The sequence below is a fragment of the Sesamum indicum genome, linkage group LG3 (genome assembly GCF_026168435.1).
Source record: "Sesamum indicum cultivar Baizhima isolate 11 linkage group LG3, ASM2616843v1, whole genome shotgun sequence".
NCBI classification, from domain to species: Eukaryota; Viridiplantae; Streptophyta; class Magnoliopsida; order Lamiales; family Pedaliaceae; genus Sesamum; species Sesamum indicum.
This window is the reverse complement of record NC_142659.1, coordinates 547,167-559,139: the sequence shown is the minus strand read 5'-3', so window position 1 is coordinate 559,139 and position 11,973 is coordinate 547,167. Positions and strand designations below refer to the sequence as shown.

At 32.1% G+C, this 11,973-nt stretch overlaps 1 protein-coding gene across 2 annotated transcripts; it reads left to right on the top strand.

The window, feature by feature from the left end:
* The first annotated feature begins 6,878 nt into the window (after window positions 1-6,878).
* On the top strand, window positions 6,879-11,287 carry LOC105156861 (uncharacterized). Of its 2 annotated transcripts, none has more exons than XM_011073107.3 (6): window positions 6,879-7,332; window positions 8,918-9,129; window positions 9,590-9,854; window positions 9,944-10,029; window positions 10,118-10,209; window positions 10,615-11,287. In XM_011073107.3, exons 1-6 carry the CDS (start codon window positions 7,114-7,116, stop codon window positions 10,830-10,832), a joined length of 1,092 nt encoding a protein of 363 aa, XP_011071409.1. In that variant the 5' UTR covers window positions 6,879-7,113; the 3' UTR covers window positions 10,833-11,287. The 2 variants fall into 2 exon arrangements, with proteins under 2 accessions (XP_011071409.1, XP_011071408.1); XM_011073106.3 differs by having other exon boundaries at window positions 9,587-9,854.
* The last annotated feature ends 686 nt before the right edge of the window (window positions 11,288-11,973 follow it).

Genomic DNA, 11,973 nt, shown 5'->3' with positions numbered 1-11,973 from the left:
AAAGTTCTTGAATTGTGGGACATGCTAAAGAATCTCTTTTTGTTGCTCTGTTTTTTTTTTTTTTTTTAAACCCGTCTCTCCCTCGCTACACACAAGACGCAGAAAGAAAACTTGTGTATATACGAAATTTTTTTACTCAAGTCAGTTTTCGCAAATGAAATCAATCATATAATAAGAATAATACACTTGTCATGTGATTGCTCACTTTTTTAACACAATAAGTGTATTACACTTGTCATATACAGTAATTAATTCAAAATTGGTCAAACTTGATTCGAGGCATCAAATGTAAAAACATAATATGATATTTGCAACAGTTGAAAATAAATAGTTATCATTTTTTGTCGAAAATAAGCCCCCAAAAAGAAAATTCAATTTGATATATTGTTTTTTGCTTTTCAATTGCTAAATTAAACTAATATAAGTCAAGAGCCGTAAACAATCTTTTATCAATTACTGTAACTTTGATATCAATTGTTTTTTATTTTTCACTTTTATTTTCAAACACTATGATCAACTTTTACAACAGCTAAACTTATAATTTTCATTTCAAAATTTTCTCAAAATAAAAGTAGAAGTTATTCCAAACGTTCCTTATATAGTGCAAATCATGTCATAATAGCATTAGAACTCACTTCTTTATGATGTGTTGCGATCTCGAGAATTCTTTAGTGTAAATTATGTCATATCAGTAATGAAAATCCGCGTGATGATTATATATGCGATTGTTGGGTGTTTTCACAGATAAATTAGAAGGAATTTTTTTTAGTGTAGAAGGACATATATATATATAATTATGCCATCTTTGTGCATGTTTATGACATCCAAAACCGCCCATGAAAAGGAAAAGAGGAAAATAGGAGAAGATAGATAGAAAGATAGGAGAAATGAAATGTCTCAATGGTCAAACAATACAAAAGTAGCTTTTGGGAGTGAAGGATATCCACACTTGGCGAATCCTTTTTCTTACAAGAAACAGATCATCATCATCAATAAAATCAAACACAAATAAATTAGGATTAATTACACTTTGACCCCTCTAAAAATAAAAATGCACTTTCTCTAAAAAAAAATTAAAATTACATTTATACCCCTTAAAAATTCATGTTTACACATGATTCACTTTTGTTATGGTTTGGACAAAAAATATTGACGTTAATAAAAAAATTACATAAATTTCTCTATAAAAGAATATAATAATATGTATGTATATATGTAATATATCTATTCCTTTTATAAGTATAAAAAAAATATAGGAATGTCAAATAAGGTACAATAGTAAAATTTATATAATTTTTTTTGTGGGCGTCAACGTTTTCTATTCAAACCTTAATGAAAGGATGTAAAATATAAATGGAGAATTTTTTAAGAAAATGTAAATATAGTTTTGAATCTTTTTAAAAAAAATATATAATTTTGTATTTTGGAGGGGTTGAAGTGAAATTAACTCAATAAATTAATGTAAGAACAAAATGTGGTATTTTATTAGCAATGAGTTGTTTATGTGATTTGTAAAGCACAAACCCCCTCTTCCCTTTTAGCCCATAAAGATTGATGGAGACCAAGAGATTCTCTTCGTGGCTCTTTCATAGTGATTGCTCAGGAGCTAACGGTAGCTAGCAATCGCTTTGAATTTTCTATTTTAAATTATATTGTATTTTTTATTTTATTTAATTATATATAAATTTAAATAAAATAGATAGACATGAATTTTGTACATATAATGTATATATAAAATAGATAGAAAATGAAACATAATTTAAAATAAAAAATTCAATCCAATAAAAAACGCTTGGATCAATCGAACCAATTAATAATTTTATAATTTAACTGATTCAATCTCTGATTTGATTCTAAAAACATTGATTACGTAGCCTTTACAATTGTCTTCTTCTTCTTCTTGATCATGCATGCATGTTTCTATGATCTTTATGAAGGTCATGTCTTGGTGAGGTGTTATTTACACCTTTTTTTGCCTAGATTTTTTAATTTTTATTCTCTCGATCCAAAAATGAAAGTTCGCTTTTTAATTTTCAATATTTTATTTTTCAAATATATATTATTAATCAAAATATACAGTAATATATTATGTTGTTAAGTTTTAATCACTATGATCTCTTTTATTTGGGATGATGGGATTTTTAGGTGGTATTGATAATTTCATAATAAATGTTGGGATTGAGTTAAAATTAATTATATTAAGTGACTGAATTTTATATTTGCTAGTATTGACGAAATAACGATATAGATAATATATTGTTTACTTTTAACTATAATTTGATGAGATTGAATTGTGGATTACTTTGGATTTTTTCGAATTACCCCTAACGTTTTTTTCAGGCATTATTTGATTTTTTTTGTTTTGTTAGAAAATGTAACATACTTATATACATAATTAAAAGTCAAATAATATATTTTATATAAAACTTAAGTATACATATAATATTTTATGTAAAAAGTTAAGTAATATATCTTATATAAAAGTTAAAAAATATATTTTATAAAAAAAGTATATGTATATATATATATAGAGAGAGAGAGAGGACAACGACGAGCGAGGGTTGGGGGACTAAGGAGGCGAGGCGAGGCGAGGGGTGGGGGACTGGGGAGGGGATGGCCAAGCGAGAGGGAGGTGGACAGAATGGGGCCACGGATGGTGGGCATCTCCGGGGTAGGGAAGGGAAAGGATGAGGGGATGGCGATGACAGCTATTAGGGGAGTTGGAGTAATTAAATTCAAAATAAGCGGCATACATGAGAGAATGCGGTTTATCGCGAGGAGAAAATGAGGATCCAAAATTTAATCAGCACACTTTAGGCTTAGATGATAATGTAATTTTACCTTTCATAAGTTGGAGTTTAATCAGAATACAATTAAAAGTAGCAACAGACCGACATTGAATGTATCGGCCAACCCTAAATGAAGTAAACGAAAAATAAAAAATAATTGTCTTCAATATTAGGGTTAATAAGCCCAAGTAAAAGAGCCCTATAAAAGTAACAATGTAAATTTGTATAAGTATCATTAAAAAATAATTTGTTGAATAAAAACAAATATTTAAATTTGGAACTAAGGGATGCAATAATGATATGTATAAAGAAAATAAACAAAGTAAATGAACACAAACACAACCACCTTGACGGGTCCTAATAAGAAGGGCTTTTTCAGGATCCTAGGATTTTAAAATGTTTAAACAGGACTAAGGTTTATGTTTTTTTATTTCCAACACATTCGATCGAATTTGATGACGTGAAATCATAACCATCGATCGCTAAATTTTTAGAAAATTATAATTACGATATGTGGATCTATATAAGTACGAATATTTGACCTATAAATAATTCAAAATTATTTCGTGGTCAAGATATATCATTTATTGAGATAATATTTTTTTTTTTGACGGATTTAAATTTTAGTTAGATACCTCCTAATGAGTCTAATGTGTGCTCATTTTCTCATGTCTTAAGCATCTATTCAAATTGGACTACCCTCGAAGTTATTGCGATTCAAACTTATATATATCAGACTTAAAACCCCTCCTCTTCTTATTTAAATTTTATTTGTTAATTGCATAAAATTCAAGATTTTGTTCTTCAGTTCTCAAAATTACCTTTCTATTTATTAAAAAAGAAATATGTAATGCGTCTCCCAAAATTAAGAATTTGGCTAATATTCATATCTATATAAATATATCTTTTTCTTTTATACGTGAAAATGGAATGGTGGTGGTGGGGTTCCAATGGTTGAAGAATATTAAGAGTCGTGTGTGCATACCAACTCTTTTTTTGGAAAATGAAATGCGTTTTGTGTGGAGAGGATGCAGGGAAACGCATTTGATCATACTTTAATAATTTTGTTCTTTTTCATTTTTAGTATATTCATTATTAAATTTTTGTATAACCAATTTTGATATATGGAAAAATAACACGGGTCGATGAGTTTGGACTATCGTTTGAGGTTGGACTAGAGCGCTTATAATCTTGAAGAGACTTGCAAAACAACACATTAGCACTCCAACGCTCAAGTTAGTATTGAATCACAAATAGGATAAAATAAAAAGGTAAAGAGAAGTAATAAGGAATTACAATACGTTGATGTAGTTAAGGAAAATATGCAGAAATTACAAGAGAGTGCATAGTGAATGCTTGAAAGAAATGCTTTTCTAAAATTTGGAGAACGTCCCCAACTTTAGGGACCAAACCTTTATTTATAAAGGGGATTTCCCCATCAACTGGGGGTTTATCTCTCCGCTTTCGTTTGTGGGGAGAGGAGTTAGGGTGGTTAGATAAGCGGTTGGATATGTTCTCAGTGGGTATCCTTTTGATGGAGATACTCTTCACTAGTAGGGAGTTTTAGCCGCCAAGGGGTCCTGATTTTTAGGGAGTTCTTCCGTGTCTAAACTGCATCCTTAGGGCTAATGTGGCAGTCGGCGGCAAGCTAATTGTGCGCCATGTGGAGATTACCAAGTGTGGGCCTTTGGGCTGGTCACCCTTATTGGGTCGTGTTCATAGGTTGAGTCCAAGGATGCCTTGGGCATTCGACTTCTGTCCAAGCTAGTGGGCCTTCGGAGATATTGGGGCAAATATATTGGATGGGTCCATGCCTTTGTTGCTCTTTTTGGACTGCTCGACCCACTTAAAGTGGGAACTAATGGAACAAGTGCTAGAAAGTAAAAATGGTTCAATGAGTAAAGAAAAAAGTATTATTGCTTGATTTTGTGTATAATAGAGACATTGATACAGACAAGGCTCTAAGTACGAAATTAAGATGCTTCCTTAAACTAATATAGTAGTAAATTGGGTAAAAACTAAGTAGACTCAAATTATATGAACGTGTTAATGTATGAAGGGTGTCCCTCTGAACTTGTGAATGTGGGAGTGTTAGAATTGTGAATGGATGCATGAAGGTGAATTGTCTTCCTTTCGTTGGGCTAGAGCTCTGTGTCCCTCTGAACATGTGAATATGTGAATGTGGGAGTGTCAAAATTGTGAATGGATGTATCTCCTTCCATCGGGGGGAGAGCTCTATTTATAGACAACTACTGCGGCAACCTCTGCAGAAGGGGGCGATGGAGGACACATAGTCATCATAGCTCCTTCTGCAATCACCCTCAAATTTTTCAAGGGCGGCGTAGGTCGTGTGGTTGCTCGACAATCACCCAAAGAAGATTGGGCAATTTCCATCACCCAAATCGAGGTTGACTTCACTGTCACCCCCTCTTGAGCCGGGCAGGGGGACGTGACCTTTATATGGGGCAACTTAACAAATCAAATTTTTAAAACAAAAAAGTTTTATTGATTAAGCTTTAAAATTTAGTTCCAAATAATTCAATTATCTTAAAAATTAATAAAATATACTTATAAGCATCAAATCACTTGAATTCAACTAGTATTTGATTCAATTAAAAAAGTCTTTGATAGCTCTTTGGGTAATTATTACAAAATTATTATGCATAATCTAATATTTTACAAGTTCTGATACACTTTTTATTTAATACCTTAAGAACTTACTTTTAAAATAAAATTCAATAGGTTTAAAATCTTGGTCTATAAGATTCATTTCAATCAATTATATAAAATTCATTTCATTATTCACATAATTTTATATAATAATATTTTTGGCTCGACTCGATTTATTTATAGAATAAAGTAAGCTTGGAAATGGGGTGCAACACACTATATTTATTTTCATTTTCAAGTTATTTTCGGAATGAATCAAAACATACTTAATGTTTGACATCATACAAAAACACCTTATATGGGTGTTTTTAACTATTTTAGCATAAATAAATACATATATATACACACACATATACAAAAATATGTATAAAAAAAGACATAATTTGACAATGACAATAATTTTTTTCTCTCAAAACACAACGTCAAATATACATTACTTATTTTAAATTATCTCCAAAAACAAATCCAAACATACATACTATCTCTAACATATACTTATTTATCTTTATTTTTTTCTCTCTATCTCTATAAAACACAATAAAACACTTCGAAAATGAATCCAAATACTGTAGCAAAGTCAAGAAAGGGAATCTTTCTTTGTTTGCTATATTTCACTCATTAACCCCAAAAAGAACCCCATATAAAGTGTTGATTAAGTCTTGATTTAATTGAATATTTTCATGAGATCTTTCTTTCTTTCTTTCTTTCTTTATTATTTCAAGTATTATGTTTTATGATTTATGGATTGTCAATTGTTATTAATTACACATATACATATATAAGAATGTGTCTATAATAAATATCTTATTATATATTTAAAAATTTTAAAATTATTATAAAATATTAAATAAATTAGAATTAACTCTTTGAGATTTATAATAGTTATAAATATTTTTTTATTTAACAAATTATAAACAACTCCTTAAAATTAACTGCTTTGTTTTATTTTATTTTTGGCCCATCTCTAGTTAGATTGAAACATGTAGAAACAACATATCTTGGTGTTTTTATCTCATTTTCCGTAAATATATATATATACATACACATATATAAATATATATAAAAGATACGTGATTTGACAATGAATAGTAACTTTTTTATTTCCAAATACAATATTAAATATATAATATTTACATATATATATAAAAGAAACCATGAACAGTAATTCTTATCTTTCAAAATATAATATTATATATAATATTTATTTTAAATTATTTTAGATTATTTTTAAAAATAAATTCCAACGTACACACTCGTGTCAAACAAATATATGAAAATATCTAATGTTGAATAAAAGTCTAAATAAAGACTCAAGAGGGTTATAGCAGGGATAATTAGGTAATTTGACTCTAGAATCCTCTGGAACTAACGCACACGAGACCTACGGTGTACCTTCATGCTGGAGTCTTTGCATCCACAATTCGTTTCGTTGGGCTTCAGAAATATTCAAGCAAACCCCAGTCTTCAAAACCCTAATCAAGAATCCCTAATTCCCCAAATTCACTTAAAACCTCTTCAGAACCCTAATTCGTGATTTCGAAGACCCCGGTAGTTAAAATCCTTAGGTGAAAAGAATCAAGCACATACAGACTTTACATACTGATCAATTGGTGGAAATTGTGTTTCTTTTTTTGTTAATTATTAATTGGGTGAAATGTCGTCGAGGAGGAGGAGGTCGGGGGACGAAAGATTGTACTATACTCCACCAGCGATGCGAAGAAACAACCAGTTGCAGCAGCAGCAACAGCAGCAGTTGAAGTCAAAGTCTTCATCTTCATCATTAGCTGAAAGAAGAGGATCTGAGTCGGATTCAAATTTGGATCGGTTCTTGGAGCATACCACTCCTGCTGTGCCGGCTCAGCATTTTCCTAGGGTAAATAAAGAAAATGTTTCTTTTCCAATTTTAAGAAAATGTGAAATGACAATTCTTTTTTTGCTATTTTGAAGGGGGATAAATTTCGTTTAGAGTTTGTTTAGTTTCTTGATTGGTATGTGTGTAAAGTTGTTATCTTGTTGGAAGTTCATTTAGTTACTTTGAGGGAAGAAGTGGATTAGGCTAAATGAAGAACTGTTTAGCTCAGAAAATAATGGCATAGTCATAAGAAATGAGGTTCATTAGAGTAGTTGGCAAGTGAATTGAGTATTCTTTTAGGCTCTTCCTTTTTCTTTTTTAAATTTATAGGGAAATCAATTGCTTGAGGTTACTATGAATTGGATCTATTACGTTCAGCCTTTCTTACGGGGTAATGAATGAATAGTTTATGCTATTTAAGTTAAACGTTTGTCATTGTATTCATTTTGTATATTGACATTCTTAACTGTTGATTTAACTGAGCATAAGTGGTGAAAATGCAACTGGAATATGTTTTTTATTTTTAATTGAAGATCACAATGGTTGCTCTACAACATCGAACCAATGCTTTTTCTTAGGTGATTCTTTTAACTAGATTAGCTATACATTATGTCATTTTACCAAGTGAAAGGAAATTGCTCTTTCCTATGCACTGAGTAGCGAAGAAGTGCTAGGATTAAAAGTGATAGAGTTAGACTGGAAGAAAGAAAATGAGAAAATTCATTTGGGTCTTCTAATCAATGGAACTAATGAAGAATGTTTTTTTTTTTCCTGTAAATGAAACTAAGACAATTCTAAGAGATTGTCCTAAGAAGAAAACTCAGAATCTGGTAACCTTTTATGATTTTGTTCTGTTTCTTCCCCCTTCTGCTGTCTTATTCCGCTTTGGTGTCCTGGAGTTTTGGTTGGAAATGTTTTCCTGAGTAGAAATATTTTGTCTGCTCATTGAGGTTAATTTACGTTTTGGTCATTGGGGAGAAAACTTCATGGATTTGTGATTTGTCTGCTCGTTTGTTATTATGTGTTCTACTTAAAATTCCTTCTTTTTTTTCCCTCTGTCTTTTAAACATGGAAACACATGGAGTTGTAATGTATCATCTTGATTTTCCTGTGTTAGTGTTCTTGGAGTAGCCGGCAATTGGAGGACTTTATGCTTCTGAGTAACCTGAATTTTGTGACTTATTATTCATTTTGCTGTTTCTCCCTTGACTATAAACACAGTGTTTTCTTTATCTTTTTTTCATTCTTTGTCATCCATTTTAATCTTTTCTTCATGGAGGAAAGATGTTTACACTGTTTGTAGCCTGTAGGGGATTTATGTGTTCTGACCTCTTTCCTTATGGATACCATTCACCTCCGTTGTTCAGTGATTGTCATAACATGATGAAAATCATGGAACAAATGACGGTCAGTACAGATCATTAGACTTACCAAATCAATTATAGTACCTCATGTCCCAGTGTTATTCATCTTAACCAGGATGAATTATAGTCTCTTTGTGCAGTTCTTAATCTCTACGATTTTATTTGTTTCACATGTTTCTGATTAAGTGATTATTGAAGCAAATTTTTAAGTTCTAACTTGATGCATTTTTGTTAATATACAGACAAGCGTGCAGGCATGGAGGAACCGTAACCGTGAGTTCCATCCGTACTTCATTCTTGGTGATCTTTGGGAATCTTTCAGAGAGTGGAGTGTTTATGGAGCTGGAGTTCCTTTGGTTTTGAATGGGACTGATTCTGTTGTCCAATATTATGTGCCATTCTTGTCCGGTATTCAACTTTATGTAGATCCCTCAAGAAATGTCATGGAGCAGAGGTGAGCATCATCTTTTTGTGTGTATTTCCTTTATTACAAACTCTTTAGACATGAAATTAATTTAAAATTTGATCATAAGTCTCGAAATGGAATAGACCATTATTATTTAGCGTTCAGCAGATATTCTTGATTCCTGGGAGAAATAGGTGTAGTTGTTGGTAGAGACCACTTGCCTTCAGCTTGAATCAGACAATGCTTACAGTTATTTTGAGTTCTTTGACTGGAAACACTTTACTCAGGTTATCAATACAGGAAGGCAGTAACTTCATGTGTAATGTCTTCACAGTGGAATATGCAAAGTAAATTAACAATGATATGCTGAAAATTGTTGCTTAATTCTAAAGTTTATGCTGCAACATTATTCAGTTGTCAGCATTTCTATGTAATATATCAGGGTGCTTATCTGTGTTGGAGGATTTTATTTAACTCAGTTTCTTCTCTATGTTGAACCTTGTAGCAGGAGACCTGGTGAAGAGAGTGATACTTATACATCCAGTAGTGATGGCGACAATGAATGTGGAGCTGATAGAGGGGCTGATAATAATCGGGGATATTGGCACCAGCAGAGCGCAATGGGCCAAGGATATTACAGGCTTACAGGAAAAAACCATGGTTTCATGGGATCTTCAGTTGATGGGGGTGACATTAGCAACCCCCCCGGGCTACTTATCTTTGAGTATTTTGAGAGGGAGCTTCCATTTCACCGTGAACCATTAGCTGATAAGGCAAGTCTTCTTATTTTCTAGACCATTTAAACAGGCGCTATGATTGTTATGCATTGACATAATATACTTGCATTTGTTGCATTCAACAGATATCAATTCTCGCCTCTCGTTTTCCTGTACTAAAAACATACAGAAGCTGTGACTTGACTCCAGCAAGCTGGATTTCTATTGCTTGGTAAGCTTTCTTATCAACTAAGCAAAGATGGTATGGTGCTAATTCTTGTTCCCATCTGAAACTGAAAGAGGTGGTGTCTATTATGCAGGTACCCCATTTACAGAATACCTGTGGGTCCAACCCTGCAAAATGTTGATGCCTGTTTCTTGACTTTCCATTCTCTTGCAAAACCTGTTACAAGTGAGTCACTTCCCTAATTTATCATTTCCGCCTTTGCTATCCTGATAGCCTCTTTTCTTGTGCTTGCAATGTGGTCACATAGATAGTGTGAATCAAACTAGGGTTCTCTATCTGATAGAATCATAGTACAGTATTGCCTGTTGCATAAATTCCAGAACTCAAAACAGAGTTCATGATTTAGTAGAAAGAATTAGGATTAGTTATGTTGACTTCTTCTAGAGCTAGTATATTTAGTGACTACATTTCCGGCTTTTGGAATTACAAATACTTTTGGTAATTATACCAATGCCAGAGGGAGGCCGTTGTCATTAATTGAAAAGATTGTTGTACTCTTTGTTCTGGTTATGACTGGTAGGTAGATATCTCTATACCAGAACTTATTGGCAAACAATTTCACGTCTGCAGGTGGTGAAGGGGGGCTTGATGCTGGTAGCAAACTCTCATTACCTACCTTTGGACTCGTTTCGTACAAGTTTAAAGTCTCTGACTGGGACGGAAATGGAGTTCAAGAAGGACAGAAAATCAATTCCCTCTTGCGAGCCGCTGACAACTGGCTTCGGCTTTTGCAAGTAAATCACCCTGATTACAGTTTTTTCACATCGCGCAGCTCATACTGGAGATAGAAAGCTGAGACACAAGCTCAGCTTGTTTGTTCTCCAACAAATTCCAGACTGCATCGGCCCTTTGGAGATATACAGACTTAGAGCTATTTTCTCTGCCTTGCTTGGCTAAAGTTTTTGCTCGTATAGCTAAGTGATTCGCGTAGCGAAGAAGTTATGGCAACTTTATGAGTAGCTTTTCTGCATCCTAATACAGCGAATTATGTGGGTGATGGGTTTGTGAAACTTTGATAAATGACTCAAATGTTAGGCTGGCTTTTCTTACATGCCCCTCGGTGAAACAAGTTCTTGCAACTTTAACAGTCGATTTGATGATGACGAATAGTATATGTATACAACTCTTTAGATTTGCATACAATTATACAGATCATATAGATTAGTGAGCTTGTGTAAGTTATTTGTGAATTACAAGTTTTGCCTTACAGCACCATATATGCATGATTTTCTATACTTTTTCATCCTAAAAGTATCAATAGATTTGGTGCTCTTGTTTCTGTGTTCGGTTTGAAAGAATAAGGAGCTACAAATTGAACACTTGTGGCGTAAGAAATCTGTCTTGCCAGAAGAACAATTTTGACAGTGACCAGAATTCATTGACCTGTGTGTTTCAATTACCCTTACAATGAGGGAAAATTACATCGCTCTTTTTTAAAATTTAATGTAATTACACAAACTTTTTGTAATTGAAAAGTAATTTTTATTTTCGTTTGACAAATAAACTTTTTGTTAGTTAAAATTTTTTTTATCAAATTTATTAATGTTAGCAGTAAAATTGAATGAGCATCCATATGTATCTGTAATTGCTTTATTACTGATTTATTGAAGGTCAAATAAATATTTTTTTCACTAAATTACCTTTAAACATCTTCACACATTAATATATGTGAAGAGTTATCTATAATAAACTAGTATGAAGTTAATTGAGGGTAATATGAATTTTTTTTTCATTCAATTTTTTGTTAATATGAATAAATTCAGTAAATTTAAATTAATTGGGGATCAATTTATTAGACGGAATTAAATGTGTACTAGATATAATTTTTTAAACTATAAGAGGTTCGCGTATAATTATACCAAATCTTAAAGAATGACGTTGTAATTATCCCTCATAGTAACGATCCCTCATAGTAACGAAGATCCTTGT